The 22,004-nt window shown below is 38.0% G+C and overlaps 2 protein-coding genes across 2 annotated transcripts; both read right to left on the reverse strand.

Annotated features, from left to right (window-relative positions):
* Positions 1–1,270: 1,270 nt before the first annotated feature.
* Positions 1,271–7,983, reverse strand: LOC119543843 (rho GTPase-activating protein 24-like). Its single transcript, XM_037848677.1, is given in 3 exon segments — positions 1,271–2,160; positions 2,163–2,957; positions 7,956–7,983. Coding segments are annotated over 3 exon segments (1,713 nt in total).
* A 3,448-nt stretch (positions 7,984–11,431) lies between these two features.
* On the reverse strand, positions 11,432–16,958 carry LOC119543844 (thiamine transporter 2-like). Its single transcript, XM_037848678.1, has 4 exons — positions 16,818–16,958; positions 15,903–16,446; positions 12,871–13,030; positions 11,432–11,546 (listed from the first exon to the last, which is right to left on the reverse strand). Exons 1-4 carry the CDS (start codon positions 16,956–16,958, stop codon positions 11,432–11,434), a joined length of 960 nt encoding a protein of 319 aa, XP_037704606.1.
* Positions 16,959–22,004: the final 5,046 nt, after the last annotated feature.

The following is a 22,004-nucleotide window of genomic DNA, read 5'->3' on the forward strand; positions in this document are numbered from 1 at the left end:
GAGGTTGGCAAATTGAACAAGCTACCTCCTCTGAGTTCTGTCTGTTTTTATTCTTGTCTGCACTGAGTTCCGAACGCTGTGTCTCCTGCCGCCAATATCCACGATTGTCCAGATTCTGAGCCCCCTGAGACTCTCCCTCCACTGCCAGCCTATCAGGGAATAGCTTAAGCCCTGAAGCTCACGCCCAGCTAAAACCGGCTTTTCGTAAAGTCGTGCAAAAACTTGATTCTCGGATCCAGATCTTTCTGGAAATGCAGTAACTGGGTGGGGGTGGATAAGTGGGAATTTAGAGCAGCATCTTCCCCAGATTGATGTGATCAGAGAACCCAATTCAGTGCTCAGTGGCTTAAAATTCTGGAACCAGAGATTTAGAAAGGACATTCCCTACCCTCCCTCCACCCCCAGAGTAGATGCCACCTGGATACCAACCCCCACAGATCATGTTTTTCAGCCTCTGCAGAAATAAAATGATCAGGCTAGAATGTTGTTCTTTTATTTGGCTTTTCTACTTTTCAATTGAATATGAGATATTTTGATTTGTAGGGAAGAATCTGTGCATCATCAGAAAACAATATACGGTCTAGATTCTAGAGCACATTCTTAAGGTTACCTGATTCTAGCCATTCATTGCTATTTGGGCTGTTTTAAAAATGGAAAACTTATAGATGATGGAAAACAATGGGAAATAATTCTTGTCTATAGGCATGCAAATGAATTCTGACCAGTAGAGGGACAACCCTCTTCTCTGTGGTAAAGCCGTTTTTTTTTTTTTCTTTTTAATTTTAATACTCATATATATTTATATATTTTTATATATTTCTGCTCATCTTCATTTCCTCAGCAAAAGGGAAATAAAAATATTGATCTATAAAATAAGCTGATGATAACACAATGCCAAAATAGCTTATGTTAAGTGCAAGGGGTGAAGCTTGAAAGCAAGCTAAATTGCAACAGCATATTGATTTAACAGTTTAAATACAGGACTTGCCATAAAATAATTCTTGAGATACACTTCTCATTTTTAGTTCACTTTTTAAAAACTACTCTATATACACATATCCAGTTTTAACACTTGACAGTAGCATTATGGGGCATGATATAACTTTGGTACTCATCACAGATATGGATGGTTAATGTCTGTAAATTATATTCCCTCACCAGTTAGAGCACTGTACAATCAGGTGACCAGCCACCTGCTCCCATATAATATCCTCCCCAGAATTCCCAGAGTCCTTGCCAGAGCCAGACAAGACAGTGGGAGAAAGCACGCTCACTGGATCCATATTGTGTTTCCTCTTTCAGTTCTCCTGGGTTCCACTGTCAGCTCTCCAAATGTGGAAAAAAACTGCTCCATTTCCTTCTGTAGCATGTCATTTCTTTTCTCTGCATCTTCTTTTGCTTGCTCAGCAGTCTGCATTTTGGTTTCTATCATCGTGAACTTTTTCCTTTCTTGATCCAGTTCATCGTGTAGGCTCATCATTTCTGTTTCCAAAGTCAAGTTTCGCTTCTCTAAGCTCTTTATCCTGGACTCATACTCTATCTTCTGTTTGGTCATTTCCTGTTTCAGGCTTGACACTAAACCGTGCAGGGCACTGTGGTTACTGGTGTTCCCAACAAACGTCTCACTGTTGTCGCTGCTGCTCGTGGCGCGACTACTGCGCCCTCTCGCGCTTCGCCTGTCACTTTTGCTTTCATAGTCCCCAGGGTGGGAAAGGTCGTCCTGAGGGGGCCCATCCAGAACAGGGTCCTCAAAGTTCCCACCATAAAAGTCTTGCTCTGGGCAGGTGGTGGTGGAGGAGTGACAGGAGTTGGAGTTCTCAGGGAGGGAGATTTCACAGGAGGAAGTGGACCAGGTGGCGCTGTCGACACTCTGCTTGTCATCGAGGTTCATCATGGAGAACTGTTGATGGACGTTGTCGTAGGTGGAGAGCCTGTTGTGCTGGCCTGACTCTCCCACTTGCTCTTTCTGCTTGTTATCCCTCAGGGTCACGTAGCCGTTGGGCAGCCAGCTCATGCTGCGACCGTTCATGGGGTTCCCGAGCGTGTCGGTGTTCAGAATGCCCATGCGCACTGTTCCGTTCTGCACGCTGTGGGTGCCCATCTTGGTACCAGACCCCTTCAGAGAAGAGGTCCTTCTGGCCTGTAAGCTCCCATTGGGGTGGTCTGCAGTTTCTCAAGACCCTCTGTATTACTGCTGCTGAAGGACCCATTGGTGACTATCCCACTGCCCTTGTTGAAGGCTGGGTTCTTTTTGACCATGAGAGGGGGGCTCCTGGAGACATCCAGCTTGTGAACACTGTTCCGAGGGCTGTTGGTTTTGCTGCCTGATGGAGCTGTGGGGGATCCGTTGCCCATGCTGCTTCTCTGGGGAGATTCAGACTTGTCCCAAGAGCACTGTCTGCCAGGGCTTTCCTTGGTATTATTGTTCTCCTTGTTCTGTAACTGACCCATGGTGGCTTTCTTCTGAATTTCATTGTTGTTGTTGCTCATTCCATCTTGGGGCTTGCCTTGCAGTTCTGCATCTTCGGGGAAGAGGCAATCATGTTTGCTAATCATCACTGACATCAACTGCTGGACCACCACTGTACCTTCCATGATGATCAAAGGATCTTCCACTTTAGGATGCAGAATATTAGGTCCAAATACAGTTGCCAAGTTCTGTGCACTCATTTTGTTAATGCCTGAATATGATTGTACTTCATCCAAGAACCTGCAAATATACTTGAGGAGGTTGTAACTGACCACTGGTAAAATCTTCACCTGCTTTGCTAATTCCTTAACACCTGCTTCCTCTTCCTTGCAGAGTAGTTTGGCACATGACAAAAAATCTTCATACTTTGCGTAAGTAATAACTGGCTCTGGAAGTTCTCGGAGATACAGTTTAAGAAGTGATGCTACTGTGTGTACATCTGTGTTGCTTCTTCCTGAAGACAAGCTACCCGTGATCCTGGACTCCTCTGTCACACGGCAAGGCGCATGATGGCATCTGCTGGTTTCTCCCTTCTCTTCTGGGCTTCATTGCTTTCAGATTCTTGCTTCTGTGGCTTTCTCTCTGAGCTTCTGTGTCTTTCTCCGTAAAGCCAGTTTTGTATCTCTTGCTTATTCATTCCAACAGTCCTTTACTAAGCAAAGTTTATTCTATATGAATTTGTGTTTCTTTGACTTCTCCTTTGAACCATTTATAACATCTGCCTGATTCTTTCATTTAAAATGCTTTTAAGAAATTTTTAACCCATGTTCATTTTATGAAAGTCTGAAAAATTATCCCTTAGTAGGTGTGAATTACTAATTCACTTACAGACTCTATTTATTCTGTTTATGTGTAGCTGGATTGATTTAGCCTCAAGTGACAGAAGTGATGTGCCTGGAAAATGTTGAACTTTGGTGAAAACTGGGTTGCTTGAAACCAAGTGCATGATATCTCATAATTTTATAGGGAATTCCAGGAATTCAAAAATACCTGGGAAATCTTAAGAAAAATTATCAAAACTTGGAATTAAAACATAAAGTTGGCTCTGTGTCCTCAATGTCACATTGGTGCACTAACAGGCCCATCCAAGACTTACATAATTGGGTAAGGGAATGTCCCTTTATCTGAGACCCAGACTAGGCAAAGTTACTTGGAAACTGGTAGACTTTGTCAGGTAGAGATGCAAATGATTTCCCTCTGATAGCAAAAATAATCCCAAGGTTTTGTTTTCTTGAGTAATGAAAATGTTCTAGTGGTTTTTATTTTATTGCTCTTTAAGACATTTGCCAGTTTTCTCTTTCCTGGTAGCCTATAGAGGTTATAACCTCTATTGTAATTCACTTTTAAACCAGTTTACCATGCTGCTGGTTCTCTCATTAATGACTTAATTAAATCTTTGCTATATGTACTTCCCACGTTTGAATGAGACAGTAGTCCTTTAATATTCTGAAAATTGTAGTTTGACAATATGAGCCTCAGGGACACAGTTTTCCAGTGAATTTCACTTGTTGAATGATGTAATACTGTTTCAAGGGCACTTTCAATATTTATAAGTTGATTTTTTTTTTTCAACCTTTAACTCAGAGGATTAGTAAGGACAACCCTGTATAGCGCTCTCAAAGACTGGCTATTGGCTAGGGGAAAGTGTGAATTAAGGAGCTAAGATTGAACTACTTTCTCATCCTTCCACACTCTAGGTTGTTCCCAGGGAAAAGCATCACTTTAACTCTCTCTTCTATGCAGTACTTCTTTTGATGTCCACTTAGCACAAGCATCATGGAACACTCTTTGTTTGCTCTTTTTGTGTAAATACAGATTTCATGATGGCAGAGTTATATATACAAGAGAATTGCTAAATTTCTAGCCTTTCTTCTTATGCATAAATGACACCAATTTATAATATATCCTTTGGAAAATTTTTGTGGTAAACTAAACTTTGAAAGTTTGATCTTGAAGGCTTAGTATTAATGTCCTCATATTCTGTTGTGTTTCACTAAGCCTAGCTGGTTTGACACCTTCGAACGTCTTTGTTGCCGAATCATTAATTTGTTTATCAATGATTCTTCTCAGAGAAAAGAGTGGTTCCCAACACTCTTGGACCCATTGTTACAAAGTCTCCGAGAACCAATTTCCTTTCATTCAGCATATTTATTTCATTTTGAAATTATGCATAATTTCTTTTTCATCAGCAACTTGACTTACCCTCTGGGAGCTCTAAAAGCAACAAAGATTACACTCACTTTTACATCTATTATTCTTCCATTTTCCCCCACCCACTGTACCACCATGTGTTGATGCTCAGCAAATATTGTTGGATGGATAAATACATGAAAAAATTAGAAAATAGTTGGATTCAAATGTCTAAATGCTCCATTTCAACCCCAAATCGAAAGGGTAGGATGTCCGTTCTTGCAAGATATTTGAAAACTTGTTTGGTGATATTTTTAAAAATTAATTAATTATTTTTCATTACAAAATAGAAATGTGATCATTATTTTTAAAACATCAAAAGACATACAAATAAAAGCAAGGAAAAAAGGTCTTCACGCAGAAATAAAGGCAGTTAATATTTTGCTTTCTTTCAGCCTTCTCTCTACATATTGTATAATAGCAAATATAGTGAATTTTTCATAGACATTTATTTTGAATGCATACATAATGTTCCATTAACTGGATATGCTACAATATATTCAACTTTGTAATGGACATTATACAAAAAAGTGTAACTTTTCTGCTTGTGCTATTACAAATTATCTGGTGATGAACATTTTTGTACTTGAAGCTCAATTTTTTTGTAAGATTTTCTCCTTAGAAGATCTTATGGAAATGAATTACTTAGTCAAATACTATTGGATTTTTTGGTACATGTTGCCAGATTAAGGTATTGAACCAGTTTTCATACACATCAATTATGTTTAAGAATGCTTGTTTTTCCACATCTTCACAGAATTAGGTAACATTATAACTGAGAAGTTAGGATTTAAGGGATGATTATGATTACTGAATCATTATATAGCTATTCCTCTTTTACCTTCTGGTATATTAGAGAAGACAGAGGGAAATACCTGAAATCTCTGAACTGTAATCCAGCTGCCCCGATCTCTGATAATGATTGTATAACCTTTATCTTGTGCCCTTCTGATTGTAAAAACCTTGTGATTGACCCTCATTTGTACCCATTTTTATCTGGTTTTTCAACTTTAAAGTCTTATGATCACTAAAGAAAGTCCCTAATGTTTATTAAAGAAGGGCCTCGGGTTAGCCCAGACCTAACTTACCCCAATTCCAAAGTTGTCTTGATAACCGAAGCTGGAGCTAACCAAAATGAACCCCTTGACATGCACAGTAGCTTAGACTTTAACCTACAAGTGACCCATATCTCATTATTACTAAAAGTCACATCCATCATCATATTAAGGCTGCCGTTTTCTTATATATGTCCTGTGACTAAGCATGGGATCAATGTACGCATGCTCAATAATTAGGTAACCTCTAATTATATCATCTGGCATCTCTGTGCTCATTATTCTAAAACCTGCCCACCTTTTGATACTATAAAACTATCAGAATTACTACAGTTCCAGGAGACAGATTTTTGGGCCCACAGACCATCTGATTTCCTGCTTCATGCCTAGCAATAAACTTTTTCTCTCTTTGAAACCCCCATGTCTCAGGAATTGGTCATTTGAGTGCATTGCGCAGAGTCCACCGCTTTTGTCCGGTATCAATCTCAGTTTTTAAAATCTCCAATAATTTGGTAAATTAAAATGACATCCTGTTTTACTTTGAAATTTTAAGAATTACTAATCTTTTAAAATTTTCCTTTGGTGTATTCCTCAACTAGTTATCCTGTTTTCTTTTAGACCTTAGTGTTTTCCTCCATCTACAGGTGTTTGTTCTTTATTAAAATCCTCTTAAATGCTTTTCTAGGACCATTTTCCAGGTTTTTACTTGCCTGTTACATTGGGTCTCTATTTGGAATACTATAGTTTAAAATTTTTGAGTAAATCTCTTGTCTTTTCCACTGGTTTTAATTTCAAAAATTCTGATTTTCATTGGTTTTTATCTCCTTCTTCTAAAGATATGATAAATACTGACTTCTATTTTTTCCTCCTTATCTAAAGATTTAATTCAAATGGTTTAATTTTTAATGCCAAATAATCTTCCATTAAGTGGCAGATTATTAATTTACCTGGAATTTGTGTTATCGTAACTCTATAATAGGCTTTTATATTGGTTACGCAAAGTCCTTTCTCATTTCCTTTTTCAAATTATCCATCTACTTTTAGTTTTTCTATATAATCTTTAGGATCACTTCATCGTGGTAAAGCAACATCTTAGGGCTTTAACTCAATTACCAAAAGAACTCATAGAGTAATTAAGAAAGAATTGACATTTTTACAGTAATCAGAGTTGTCATCCAGGGATTGTAGGTTTATCATTATAAATATAATGATTTCCTAAGTCTTTTGCAACTCTCAGGGTTAAGAAAACCATTTCACTTCCTTATCTCTTTCAATTCTCGAATCAACCTAATATGGGAAGAACTATTATTGGTTTTCATTTTAATAGTTGAGGAAAGTGAGGATTAGAGAAATTAAAGCTCTTGTTAAGATTTGCACAGTTAGGATGTGGCAGATGTAGGGTTGACGTCCGATACTGAGGCCCGTGACCTTAACCTTTTGGTTCCAAAGCCAGTGATGGTTGTGGATTTTTCTGATTTCTGTGTTTGCTGAATTTTAGGAATTAGAGAAGGACCTATCTGAATTGCACTCATCATAACAGCATCCCTCACTCTGCCTTGCAGTATCCTAAGAATTCCTCATTATGTTTTTTAACACGGACACTGGAGAGAGACACGCAACTTCCCTTAACAACATTTGAAGCAAGGCTAGAATACTGATTTTAATATTTGTGACTATGACTTAGCACAAAACAATGCCCCTTCAGAATTAAGCATTCATCTCCATTTTCTTACATGGAGGGGTTTACAGAAGTTTTATAAAAACAGATAGAGGCTTTATGCTGTAGTCAACAATCATAAAGCTATAATCATTCATGTAATCACAAATATCTTAACCTGCAGGAAAGAAGAGATCATTGCTTCTCCCAATACCCCCAAGAGTGGAAAATGTGGTTCTTGGAAAACACAGGAGTTTCTGAAAGCTATTCCTGGGCTGGAGTCTCTAGAAAACACAGCTTGATAAATTACTTAGCAACAAATTATAATGACAAATTAAATAATCAGTTGATGAATAATATTTTAGCACTTCAGGGTTGAAAGAAATTCCTTGGAAAGGGGATCAGAAAATATATTTCTCTCAGAAAATTGGAAGTAAAATAGAGAGATATACTCTAGAGAGTGGCTCAGAGTAGGAAGAAAAATCTAACTACTGTTGTTTTGATAAAATATATAAAGTAAGCCAGAAACTCTGGTCACTTCATTTAGCATTTTGCAGATACATGGAGATGACTGTATGGTTACTTGGAGTATGTTGGTGGGTCATGTCCATCTTGGGTGGAGAATCCCAGATGTTCCAGTTTGCTGAGCCATGTTTGCATGACCTTGTAAGTGGTGGTGATGCATTTTGGAAACTTGTAGATGGGTTGCCTTAATATGGGTAACATTTTTGATGACGTTCACTGGAATCCACATTCAGGACAAAACATAAAAATGCTATTACTTAGTACCATAAAATTTCAATCTGAATGTCTTTGTGATATACCAGGAAGTTGCTCAGAGGCCAAGAAAGCTATGTTGAAGGCTTGATTTTTGTGCCTTTGCTCATAACCATTGGTTCTTCTAGTTCTGGCCGCTGTAGATTCTGTCCAGTAGTGGAATGTACCATCTTTTTTTTCTGATATTGATGAGAATATGTAAGTGCTTTTTATCAGGAAAAATTTAAGCAATGACTGCAGAATAATTTCTGTAAGCTTCTGTAAAACAAATAAAATTTGTGAACATACAAATTGATACTAAAGGCAGATAATAATGCTATTTGTTCTAGATGATGAGGCTATGGAGACCCAATATCTGATGCTGGGCCATTACATTTGAAAGAACTTCCTTCTCCCAAACTAGAATTCAATGTACATATTTATCATCCAGGGAATGGATATTTTCTAATAGAGAGAATTCTCCCCTTCCTGCAACCTGGGACTTTATATTTTTGCTTCTCTCTTCTGGACTTCAATGAACCAGTACTATTTTCTTTTTCTCCCAATAGATAACTTTTGCCACAACATTTCATACCTACAATTAGGATTATCTCAGTGAAATAATATGTTAGCGTGGAACTCAGAAGACATCCTGACAAATTTCCTGAATATAGCAGAGGGTGGAAAAGAAAAGAGAAAGAGAAACTATCACTCGGTGTGACAGCAAGTCAACTTTAAGTTTAAGGTAATGTCTTATACCATTATTTTATTTGGCAAAGGTAAATATGTTTGAAAAAAATGGGCAGTCTCTTGTGGGGGAAAATCAGTTTGGAAGTTAGATTTCTTTGCTAGATTGTGTCTTTTTCGCTCATATTTTTCTCTTCCATCATTTCATCTCCAGGCTGATGGAAGCATATTGGTTTTAAAAATATATTAAATCAAGTTACAAAATCAAAAAAGGTTTTTCAGACGGTAAGAAAAAAAAGGAGAGAGGGTTCCCTAATTTGAAGGAAGCCATCCATTACAAATCAAGAACTTGCAAAGAGATGAGTTCTGAAATAAGAAGTAATCTTTCTTTGGGGAAAAATAAGAAAATAAAACTTTGTTTTAAGCAGTATAAGTTCTACATATTTATAGACTAATAAATGATTGTTGGTTATTTATTTTGAAATAATAGTTTAAGTTTATTGAATAGTCAAGTACTAGACATTTTATATCATCTCTTCTCTTAACCATCCAGTGTGTTGGGCAAACTTAAAAAAGAAAACGAAACAACCTTGTTGAGATATATATAATTCAAATATAATACAATTCACCCATTTAAAGTGTACAACTCAATGTTTTTTTAGCATATTCACAGGTTTTTAGTAGCATAGTCACAGTCAACATTTATTTGTAATATTCATCAACACAGTGAATTCTAGAACATTTTGTCCTCCCTAAAAAAAACCCCAAACCCATTAGCAGTCAATCCTCTTTTCCCTCTCCCAATCTTTTTTCTACCTTGACTAGTCATTCATGTGCTTACTCAAAAGTTCCCTATTTCTTTTTTTTAGATAATAGAACACTAGTTTCTGCCAATACCTTCACTATATCTGAGTGTTTCCTTCCCAGCTCTAGATTAAAACAAAGCAAAACAAATGAGTCTTAGAAGTGATGCAGCAGAACTGGCCCTGGGCTGAAGGTAAGGAGGTTACCTAACCACAGACTTCCAACTCTGTCCTCTCCTACCAACCACAATCTCAGGGATGACCAGTTTGGTTCAGAAAGGTGATGAAGGAGTTGCTTCTGAACACCAGGACATAGCATTCCATCCTGTGGTTTCTTGCAGTCTGAAATCTGACATGGAACTACGGTTTCAATGTTATAAATGAATATTTATGATGAAGGACAATAGTTCATATGACCAAAAAATGTCCTATGTATTGTCAGCTTTGCTGAGATCAAACAAGTATTTGAATGCAGCAAAAGGGCAATCCAGCTAGTATTTCTGCTCAAAAAATGGGGAGCACTGACTCCAGGATGGTTGGTGTTTTCTTATGATTTGCATCCAACCATTTGCATGTTACTGCCTGAGATCAAAACAGAATTTTTTGGTCACTGCTGCACACTAAGGTCCCCAACGGAATGAGCCCTGTCAACCACATCCAGATCAGTGGGGCACACATCCTGGTCTAAAGCTGAGGTTTGCTGTGGTTTTGAAAAGGTCCACTGGAATCCAGACTTGTGAAAGTGTGAGTTTGTGACAAAGAACATCATGTTGTCCACCTCACACTCTTGTATTTTCATTCAGTACCTTTGGGAACCGCAGTGTCTGCGCTCAGGGCTGCGGGGCTGGACCTGCCTAGAGCCTGGTCTCCATGGTCACATCTCTCTGCTCCGCCGGGTGTGGCTCAGCTGGACTCTGACTCGGAGCAGAGCTCCTTAGGCCTTTTGCTGAGGAGATGATGCTTATGCTTTCATCAGGAAAATTCCAGCGATGACTGCAGAATAGCTCCTGTAAACTAAAAACTGGAGAAAAGGGAATCAAATTAGTTAGCCACATATAAAAACTGATCGGGTACATCGTTGATGACACATGATGCTGTTGGTTTTCCTGAATTATGGGGAAACTGAGACCCAGGATCCAAAGATGGGCCATTCTGGATTTGCAAAAATTTTCTTCTTCCATCTTAGAAAAAAAGAGATGAAGTGTGTTAATGCAGTGGTTATGCATGTGCCCTTTGGAGACGAAGTGCTTGGGTTCAAATCCTAGCTATTCTCATCAACAATGAAAAACATAAATCCCACAGATCTGTGTCCATATTTGAAGAATACTGCAAGGAACTAACTCCAAGATTGTATTTCAGATGCTGCAATTACTTCTTACCTGCCTTATCCCCTTTTCTTCAATCCACATACAAAACGTGAAATTGGGCTTATTTTAGTTACTTGGCGTAGGTGGGGGAGGGTACTGGGTTCTCTTTTCCTAGAGGAGATCTCAGTAACCTCAGAACTGGATGGTGAGAGAAAGAGGAAACATATGCAGGTACAAAGGTGAGACTGTGACATAGCAAGGCTTTACGAGCTACAAACAAATCTTGGCCTAGTTGTGATGACTGCCAGAAACCTACCTGGTGAGTTATGCTAATTAAGGAATTGCTGATTTTCAAATTTGCCTAGTCAAGGAGTTAAATGCTGGCAATTGTGAGGTTGAAAAATCTTGGAGAAGTTACCCAATATTCTAGACTCCCACCCACTCCCCATCAGTAAGAAGAGAGAAGTGTGGGAACTCACCTGAATGCTGATTGGCAGGTGGAGCCTTCACTGGTCCACAACAATCACAGTTAGGATGGTCTGGATCACCAGGGCCAAGAAGGTGTTGATTCCAAACACCAGCGCATAGCGTTCCACGCTCAGGTTAACTGCAGTCCGAAATCTACCATTAAAAATCCCATCAGTATTTTAACAAGAAGGTATATGGGCTTTATTTTCTTAAAAGACAGAATCTGAAGAGAAAGCAGTGTTCTCTTAATAGGACTTCTTGTCTAAATCTCCTCCAGTATATAGGGACAGAGAAAGGGAATTTAAAAGTACAGTTAAGAGTTGAATCTTTAAATGTATTACATAGAAAAATCTTTGAACTAACCAACATATGCTTCCCCAAATGAAACCTAAATGTTCTTATAACTTCAGAATATTGGATGCTATCTGATTTTAGATACTGTTTAGCATCTAGTGTTATGAAAATGCAAACATTACCCAATACTGAAAGAATTTTTGAGAGTCATTCATTTCCCTGTCAATTGTCTGAATTATTCTTTGGAAGATCCACATCACAGTTGTTTGAATGATTGAGTGACTCTTGTAATTAATTTAGAGTTCTTTCTTGGAATTCAGGAAAGGATTTTTGGTTCTATATATATTTAAAATGATGCAAGAAGAGAAGATGTAATCCCACCTAACAAAATCCTCACATTAAGAAAAAAAAATCAGGTAACATGAGTTTGATTTTCAGATTGAGCCATTTCAATGAAAAAATAAACTTGCCAAAAGTACAACCTCAAGTTTCATCTCCTTTCTTTGTCTCATAATCTCTTCTCTGAGTTCTTATAATTATGCATTTTTCAGTTGCTTATCAAGATCAAACATTTTGCACAAATTAAAAAAATGTTCTTTATTTCTTTGGTTACTACCAAAGTTCACTTCCTATAGTTAGCTTTGGGGGCACTTTTATGGAACCAAATGTTTTTATCATGATTTAAATAAAAAATATCCAGAGTTCAGGGAATTTATAATCTTTGCAGGTCCTTTTTTTTTTTTTCAGTATCCAACATTTTGACTTTTCAGGGAATATTTTGCTTCACACAAATGTATTACCTATGATTACTCAAACCAGCAAATGAAATCAGGGATGAAATCTAAACCTCATCATTTACAATTGGCTTGTGGACATTTTCTTACGGGAACTTGCTTAAAATAATCAAATCATGACAATGTACACTGCTTTCAGTTTATAAAACCGACAAGTTATGTTTTTCTTGATAACTATTCCCAGCAATATTCTGGAAGCAAACTAGCTAAATATAAAGAAGGCTAAGTTGTTTCTAATTTAATATGAAGTGGTCAACATTTAATATTGCAAATGACTAAAATCCTCCTCAAAGGAACCACAGCAGAGGAATGCTGGGCTGGTTTTGGAGGTGGAAGGAGTGGATGGGGACACTTACACTGCGATGGTGATGAGGAGCATGTAGCCTTACTTGAAGACCAAGTAGCCAGCATAGCAGGCACAGATGCTGTCCATGTAATGCATGAGCAGTAAGGCTCCCGTGTTGACCACGGAGAAGATGGCCAAAACCAACTTTCCCAGGAGATCCCAGTTGCCTTTCACATAACCCGCTGCAAAGGCCACCACGGCCCCTGGAAAAAACATCAATGAAAATCCAAAATATTGACTAAGCACACGGGAAATACCAATATGCTTGCTTAAAAATCCAGTGGTCTCAGTTAATTCTAAAAGATGAATATTAATTTCACTGAAAGTTTCTTCCATATAAATGTGGATTTATCTTTCTCTCTACCCTGTTATCTTTTGTTTTCTATCTTTGCTTCCTATTCTTTCAGTCATTCATTTCATTGTCACGCTATAGACAGGCACTGTACTATGCAGAAGGGATTGAAAGTTCCCACCCACTGCCAGGAAAGAAAAGATAAAATAATTACGGGAGACTCAACCTGTCGCCTCTATACTTGCTTCTTCATCATGAAAAGCTTTCAATGATGGCATCACATGTGGTGCACTGGATTATTACTTTTATTAATCTTAATCTTATTTCCATTCTCCATCTTTATGTTTTCAAGGCCTGGCCTAATTGATTGAAAATCTTTGGGTGAAAGGACCTATACTGATTTTAAGAGGATGTATCAAGACAGTGACTAGTGTTAGTAATTGTGGTCCTCTTTAACAAAATGGCAAATTATTTATGCTTCAAATTATTGACATTTGATTAATTACCTTTTTGCAATATGACCTAGGAAAGAACTGTGAGTACAGGCAAATCAAATTCCACCCTCCAGAAATTCCACCCCCCAGAAATTGGAATGTAGAAAGAATAATTCAAGGAACAAATTCCAGCCCAGTCTTTGTTTTCGGGAATTAAACTGAGGGCTCCGAGAAAGGAGATAATCAAAAAGCAGATGCAACAATGGGCTTTCGGAAACTTTTTATAAATAAGGTATGGAAAATTCACATTTCCTAGAAAACATCTTCATAGTCTAATTTAAGTTCCATATTACATGGATATAAATATTCATTGTAGAGTAAATATAAAGGCAGATTTTCCTCTGCTGTTGGAATCCTGACTTTCATCTGTCTTCTATTACCTGCTTAAATCTCATAAGAAAGCTATTTGTTTGAAAATTTGTGGTATAGAGCTTTGAATTGCTAAAGATGGGGTGCTAGCTGAATCAAATCTCCTATTCATAGTCTTGGGGAGCATTAGTAATTCAGTTCATTATATAAAATAATCAAGAATAAAAACCTCTTGCTTATCTATAAAATGTGCTTTGTCTTTTGATATTAAAAACATTTTTCTCGATGATGAATTGGAATCTAGGAACCAGACTAGAATTTTTGGCTTTTTTTTTCTTTACAGATTTTATTGAGATATATTCACTTATCATATATTCCATCCAATGTATACAATCAATATCTCACAGTATCATCAGTCATTTGTGTAATCACCATTACACTAATTTTTAAACCATTTTCATTGCTCCAAAAAGAAAATTATCAGATAGACACATAAAAAGAAAACCCAAAACACCCCTTATCCCTTATCTCCCCCTATTATGGACCCCTATTATTGGTGTGGTATACCAGTTACTGCTCATGAAAGAATTTTAAGGTATGCCTATTAACTGTAGTCCTTAGCTTGCAATAAGTATTTTTCTCCCACATACCACTCTATTATTAACTCTTTGTACCAGTGTCATACATTTGTACTAGTTCATGCAAGAACTTATTTAAATTTGTAGTGTTAATCGGTGACTGTTCTAGTTTGCTAATGCTGCTGGGATGCAAAACACCAGAAATGGATTGGCTTTTATAAAAGGGTGTTTATTTGGTTACACAGTTACAGTCTTAAGGCCATAAAGTGTCCAAGGTAACACATCAGCTATTGGGTACCTTCACTGGAGGATGGCCAACGGTGTCTGGAAAACCTCTGTTAGCTGGGAAGGAACATGGCTGGTGTTTGCTCCAAAGTTCTGGTTTCAAAATGGCTTTCTCCCAGGACGTTCCTCTCTAGGCTGCAGTTCCTCAAAAATGTCACTCTTAGTGGCACTTGGGATATTTGTCCTCTCTCAGCTTCTCCAGAGCAAGAGTCTGCCTTCAATGGCCATTTTCAAACTGTCTCTCGTCTGCAGCTCCTGTGCTTTCTTCAAGGTGTCCCTCTTGGCTGTAGCTCCTCTTCAAAATGTGACTCACAGCTGCACTGAGTTTCTTGTTATTTCAGCTCATTTATATGGCTCCACTGATCAACTTAGACCCACCCTGAATGGGCGGAGCAACACCTCCATGGAAATTATCCAATCAGGGTCATCACCCACAGCTGGGTGGGGCGCATTCCAAAGCAACACTCAAAGAATTACAGTCTATTCAAAACTGATAACGCCTGCCCACACAAGATTACATCAAAGATAATGGCTTTTGGGGGACACAATCTATTCAAACTGGCACAGTGACGTACACCACTCCAAACAACCCCTTTCAACCAAATTCACTTACAGTACAGCACTATTCCTTATATTCCCAATAATGAGCTACTTTCAGCCCATATCTATTTCCAAACATTTTAAGTTCAACCTCGTCATACATTCTGAACCTATTGGGTTACTGCTCCCCCTTCTCTAATGTCCGAATATTTCTAGATATGTTATATTCTACATTTTAAGACTCTGAGTTTACACATTCTAGTTAGTTCATACTAGTGAAATCAATCATACAATATCTGTCCTTTTGTTAGAGTAGAATTTAATCAATAGGTGCTTAATCCTGAACACTTTTGAGTTACTCATTATAACTACATGTAATACATTAAATAGAAGTAAATTCCATACCTGAAAAATGATTAAAATGCAATCTGAAGAGAACAAATTTATCACCATGGAGAAGTTTAGCACCTGGAGAAATAAACTTAATAGGTGTAGGCTACAATCTATACATTGATAGAGGGAAGATAAATCAACAGTTAGTTATGTACAAATGTTGCAATGGCTTCCACTGCTCCACTATAGACAGAGGAATTCTGGGACAGTGCCTTGTAATCCCACAGGACTTGAACATAGTTCAAAACCTGGTTAAACCCAGCTGTGGAAAAAGCCCACCACAGGGACCAGTAAAAAAGGCGCTCTGAGGAGTAGCACTCCCTCAGGTCTTGGAACCACTGCACAAACACTCTCACAATCACATTGCTTGGACGAGGGCTGCTCAACTGTCCAGCATCCAGACTCCCTGAAACGGTGAGTATTTCCGACGTGGGTTTCTTCTCTGTGCAGCCTGGTGCACCAGCCTCCTGAGATCCACCGACCACTGCCTCTGTGCTTGGGGAGGTCTGCGCTTCTTTGCTGGGTTTTGCATGAAAGAACATACTCTTCTTGGGCATGGGCAGGAAAAGTGAGCAAAGGAAGGCCATCGTGACAGAGGCCAAGGATATGACATTCAGGTAGAAGTATGACACGTCAGCCAGGGAAACTAGCACCTGGGCCAGCACGGAGGCCGCTGTGTAGGCCACCAGCGTCACACTCCGACAGTAGCTGCTTGTGGGAAACTGAGTCTTCCATGTTGCCTGAGGCATATCTAGGGCGGTGGCTTAGAATGCTAAGCCTCAGGCCTGCATGGAACGCCGTGCGGGCCCGCCCTGTAAAGATATGTGTCTTGTGACTATGACGACAATGTTTACCATTGTCCTAAACCTAGATTGTCCCTTCTAATATGCAACAGGATGTAAACATAGGTATCTGGTGGGCTCTCCCGAGCCTGAGGACATTTAGCATATACTCCCTGATCTTCTGAAATAAATAACTGGAGCAAAGGTGCATTATTGTCCACTTAGCACGAGATGCAGTGGGCCCCCTGCTCCCTTAATTCTTAACTTTGTGTCTGTGTCTCACTCCTGCACCGCCCCTATCAGCAACAGCTGCTCACTCTCTGGTAGTGTTCTGGGCTGACCACGCTGTATATGTAGGCATAGTAGGCCACCTCGGTGGCGGTGACCAGCCCGTAGAAGAACTCGACAGCCTGCATGGCCTTCACGCCTTGGCCAAACAAGAGCAGCAGCCGGGTCATGATGTAACTGATGCCCCATAATATGAGTCGTCCGAAAAATGTTAGTCATTTCGAGACCATTAGATTATGCATTTCCTATGACATATCTGACTTTTGTCCCTATAATTGAGTTTGGTTGAGTTAAAATTTCACACAAGAACTTCTTTATAGAAAACCTGCTATTTGAAAGTTTGCCTTAGAATCCGATTATTAATATAATGCATTTCTTATTCTGCTAATTGCCTGAATGGTTAGGCCAGTCTTCCTTCTTATTGTCCATTGTCAACCTCTTCTTAAAAAAATAGACAATGGAGTTCATTCCCTTTTGTATATGTATTATTTCCATCCAGAAATTACTCTAAAATGTGAAAGCATATTCATTGAAAAGAACGGTTCACAGAATATGGACAGCATTAAGAACCCGTATCTCCATTAAACAAATATAAGCCCTCTTAACATTGAGTTCCTGTCTTTTAATATTTGTCACAAATTGCAGTAAACCTATAAATTAATTTAAGAACTGAAATCTTTCCATGCAAGGTAATGGTGAGGTTTAAGTAAAATTTTTTCTTGATATTTTTGCTTCAGTTTGAACATTAACTATTTTCACCCATTCTACCATTTTATTGGAAATAAACAATAATAGTATAGGAATCATGGTTTGATTTACATGCTTAATTTACTATCCAAATCAAAACAAATCTCAGTTTTATGTGGTAAGACACAGAAGGCTGGTATATATATATTTCACTCCAGGACACTTTATGTTTCTGCTCTTGAATGATCCCACTTTTCTGACTTCCATATTGTTTTGGGTGGACGTGAAAGTGTTGAAAACAGTATGTGGAGTCTCAGTGCCTCACTGACACCATGTAGATGGCTTGTTTCAATTTGGTCAACTAAATCTTGTAACAGATCAGTTCACAAGGCCCACAGCTGAGGTTTGGATGTGGTTTTGATGAGGTTCATGATGGTTCAGCCTTTCACAGCATCTTTTTTTTTTTTTTTAGCAGTTTTATTGAGATGCATTCATATCATACAATCCATCCAAAGTGTACAATCAATGGTTCATGGTATCAGTACATAGTTGTGTACTCATCACCACAAGTTTAAAACATTTCCATTACTCAAATAATAACAACAAAACAAAACAATTAAAAAAAAAACAAAAAATGGTAAGAGTTGCTGTATAGAGTAATGCCAACTTTCAGAGCTGCAGAACTCCAATTCTAAGTCTCAGGTGTCACACAGATACGAAAAGTTCCAGGGAAATGCCAGGGAAATAGAGCACAGCATCTCTGCACTAAAAAATAAACCTTAGAACTCAAGAACTAATATGACTGCGGTAAGAGTTACAATCTAGGCCCCAATTTTCTTATAAGCATTTTCTTAATGAGATCATACAATATTTGTTCTTTTGTTTCTGACTTATTTTGCTCAACATACTGTCCTCAAGGTTCATTCATCTCTTTGCATGCCTCACAACTTGGTTCCTTTCTGTAGCTGCACAATATTCCATCGTATGTGTATATCACAGTTCACCCTTCGCTCCTTGGACAGTGTACCCCTCGGCGACCTCCAGTCATTAGCTATTGTGAATAATGCCATCATAAACATCAGTGCGTAAATGTCTATTTGAGTCCCAGCTTTCAGTTCTTCTGAGTATATACCTAGTAATAGGATTGCCTAATGGTATGGCAACTCTATGCTTAGCCTCCTGTGGATCTGCTATATCACCCTGTTCTCCACTCCTACCAACATCGAATAGTTATACCTCTCTCTCCACATTTTCTCTAGCACTTCAATCTTTCTGTTTATTTATTTATTTTGTAACTGAAGTTTTGTTGAAATATATTCAAATGGCATATGCTCTATCCAAAATAAACCCATCAATGTCTCATAGTATCTGCAATTCACTTTAGTTGTAGTCATCACTCTCAAATTTTAGACCGTTTTCATTGCTCCAAAGAGAAAAATAATGGATAGTCACAGTCACACTAAAGAGAAAACCCAAAATACCCCATAACTCTTATCCCCCCACCCATTTATTTACTCCTAGTATTGGTGTGGTACTAGTGAGGTATTCGTGTTAAATAAAGTCCATAGCATGCAATAGGTAGTTTTTCTTCTATACCATTCTATTATTATCCCTTTGTTCAGGTGTCATACTTTTGCAGTAGTTCATGCAGGAACTTATTTATATTTGTAGTGCTAATTGGTGAGATACTTGACTTTAAACAACACCTTTCAATCATATTCATCTTCAATATGGCACTATTACTTACATTCCCACTAACAAACTACCAGTCCCTCTACAATTCCGAGAGGTTTAAGTTCAACCTCATTAACAGGTCTGTATCTATTAGGTAACCACTCTCCCTTCTCTAGCTTCTGCTATCCCTAGGTCCCCTATATTCTATATTTTAAAACTCTGAGTTTACCTTTTCTAGGGAATTCACATTAGTGAAATCATATAATATCTGTCCTTTTGTATTTGGCTTATTTCACTCACCATTATGTCCTCAAGGTTCATCCATGTTGTCACATGTTTCAGGACCTCATTCCTTCTTAATGCTGCATAGTATTCCATTGTATTTATATACCACATTTTGTTTATCCACTCATCTGTTGATAGACACTTGCATTGTTTCCATCTTTTGGCAATTGTGAATAATGCCACTATGAACACTGGTGTGCAAATATCTGTTTGTGTCACTGCTTTCAGGTCTTCTGGACCAAGTAGCGGAATTGATGAGTTGTAGAGCAACTTGGTATTTAGTTTTCTAAGGAACCGCCAAACTGTCTTCCACAGCGGCTGCACCATTACACATTCCCACCAACAGTGAATAAGTGTTCCAATTTCTCCACATCCTCTCCAACATTTGTAGTTTCCTGTTCGTTTAATGGCAGCCATTCTTACAGGTGTGAGATGATATCTCATTGTGGTTTTGATTTGCATTTCCCTAATAGCTAATGAAGATCAACATCTTTACAACTCTTTGTATTTCCTTTTTGGAGAAATGTCTATTCATATCTTTTGCCCAATCTATAATTGGGTTGTTTGTCCTTTTATTGTTGAGTTGTAGCCTAGAATATGGAATGAGATCTTGCAATTTCTGTATAACTTAATGTAATACCCTGATACATTCCAGAGTATGTTGTGCAGATAATAAAATGTATTTGCAAACTCCCTTCAGGGACTGGAGAAAATGCATGCAACTTTTAAACTTCCCCACCTAGGAAATTCTTGATACTATCTCAAACATCAGGGACCCCCAATTTAATAAGCCAACCTCTAAATTATGAGGCTTTCTCTTATGGAACTTATTTCTCTAATGGGGAAATTAAGCCTATTATTATGCCTAAGAGTCAATTCCAGAGAACCTCTTTTGTTGCTCAGATGTGGCCTCTCTCTCTCTCTAAGCCCAACTCTGCAAATAAACAGAGTAGGCTACATGGGACATGACTTCCAGGGGTGTAAGTCTCCCTGGCAATGTGGGACATGACTCCCAGGAATGAGCCTGGCCCTGGCATTGTGGGATTGACAATGCCCTCCTGACCGAAAGGGGGAAAAGAAATGTAACAAAATAAGAGATTTCAAATAGACTCAAGAGGCTGTTCTGGAGGTTACTCTTACGCAAGCTTCAGCTAGATAGTGCAGGTTGCCACATTATGCTAAACCCCAACCAACAGTATTCCTGAAAACTCTAAAGAATACCCAGGGCTATATCTAAGACTCTATACAAGTTTTACTAAGTATATTTTTCAGTATCTTAAAATTTTCAGATTGTTCCCATGCCAGATGAGCCCTGAAACCCAGAGGTACAACTCTCCAAGAATATTGACCAGTTGCATCCCCCTACCACATAATGTCAACACCCTTTTTCAACATGAAGAAGTTAGAATGGTCATTGCCCAAATATTCCTGAAGATTGAGAAAATGACGAAATGAGAGAGAGGAGATGTAACAGAGAAGATAGGATTTTGCAAACAATTGTGACTGTTGAAACATTATATGGATGTTTACTTTTAGACTCTGGTGTATCAGAACAGCTAGAAGGAAATAACTGAAATCGTGGAACTGTAACCTATCTCATACTTTGAAATTTGCTCTATAACTACTTGTTAAGGCAATCTCTGAAAGTTATCACTTTTCTGCATATATGTTATATTTCTCAATAAAAAAGTGTTAAACAAATGGAAAGAAATAAATCCCCAGAACATCCCATACCCCTTTATCCCCCACCACCATTGACCATTAGCATTAGTTTGGCACATTTGTTAATATTGTTGGGAGAATATTAAAATGTTACTTTTAACTACAGTCTGTAGTTTGCAATAGGTGCATTTCCCCCATATATCACTCTATTGCTGCCTCTTGTAGTAATGACATACATTGATCATTTTTACGCTTGTACTTTTAATCACTGTCATTGTCCACCATAGGGTTCACTGTGTTATACAGTCCCATGTTTCATCTCCTAGCTTTCCTTCTAGTGACATATTCAACTCTAAACCTCCCCTTACAACCACAGTCAGACTCACAATTCAGTGCTATTAATTACACTCACCATATTGTGCTATCATCACCTCTGTTTCCAAACATTTATATTCAACCTACTTAAAAATTCATCACACATTAAGCATCCACTCCCCATTTTCACAGTATCTTTTTTTTTTTTTTAATAAAATTTATTTTTAGGGAAGTTTTAGGCTTATAGAAAAATTGCACAGAAAGTTTCCATATATACCCCCTACACATACCCCTCCCCCACTCTCATAGTCTTCCCCTATTTAAACTGTTTGCATTATAGTGTGGCACATTTGTTACAACTGATGAACCAATATTGACACATTATTAGTAATTAAAGTCCATAGTTTGCATTAGGGCTCACTCATTGTGAATATAATTCTCCAAGGTTTTTTCTTTTTCTTTTTTTTAAATCAGAGAAACTTTCACAGTATTTTACTCTAGGACAAAACATTAAAATACAAAGTACATACACAAAGCACCATGTATTTTCAATTAGTTGCCCATCCTCTGATTCCATGTTAGGGGAGACTGGG

This window comes from Choloepus didactylus, chromosome 9 (genome assembly GCF_015220235.1).
Source record: "Choloepus didactylus isolate mChoDid1 chromosome 9, mChoDid1.pri, whole genome shotgun sequence".
NCBI classification, from domain to species: domain Eukaryota; kingdom Metazoa; phylum Chordata; class Mammalia; order Pilosa; family Megalonychidae; genus Choloepus; species Choloepus didactylus.

Excerpts from the sequence above, each read along its gene's own strand:
- LOC119543844 (XM_037848678.1), bottom strand. The coding sequence starts at position 16,958 with ATGACCCGGCTGCTGCTCTTGTTTGGCCAAGGCGTGAAGGCCATGCAG. Across the intron at positions 16,447-16,817 it reads GCCCAGAACACTACCAGAGA|ACTCAGTTTCCCACAAGCAG; the intron begins GTGAGCAGCTGT and ends GCAACATGGAAG. Across the intron at positions 11,547-12,870 it reads GCTGGCTACTTGGTCTTCAA|ATTTCGGACTGCAGTTAACC; the intron begins GTAAGGCTACAT and ends TTTTAATGGTAG.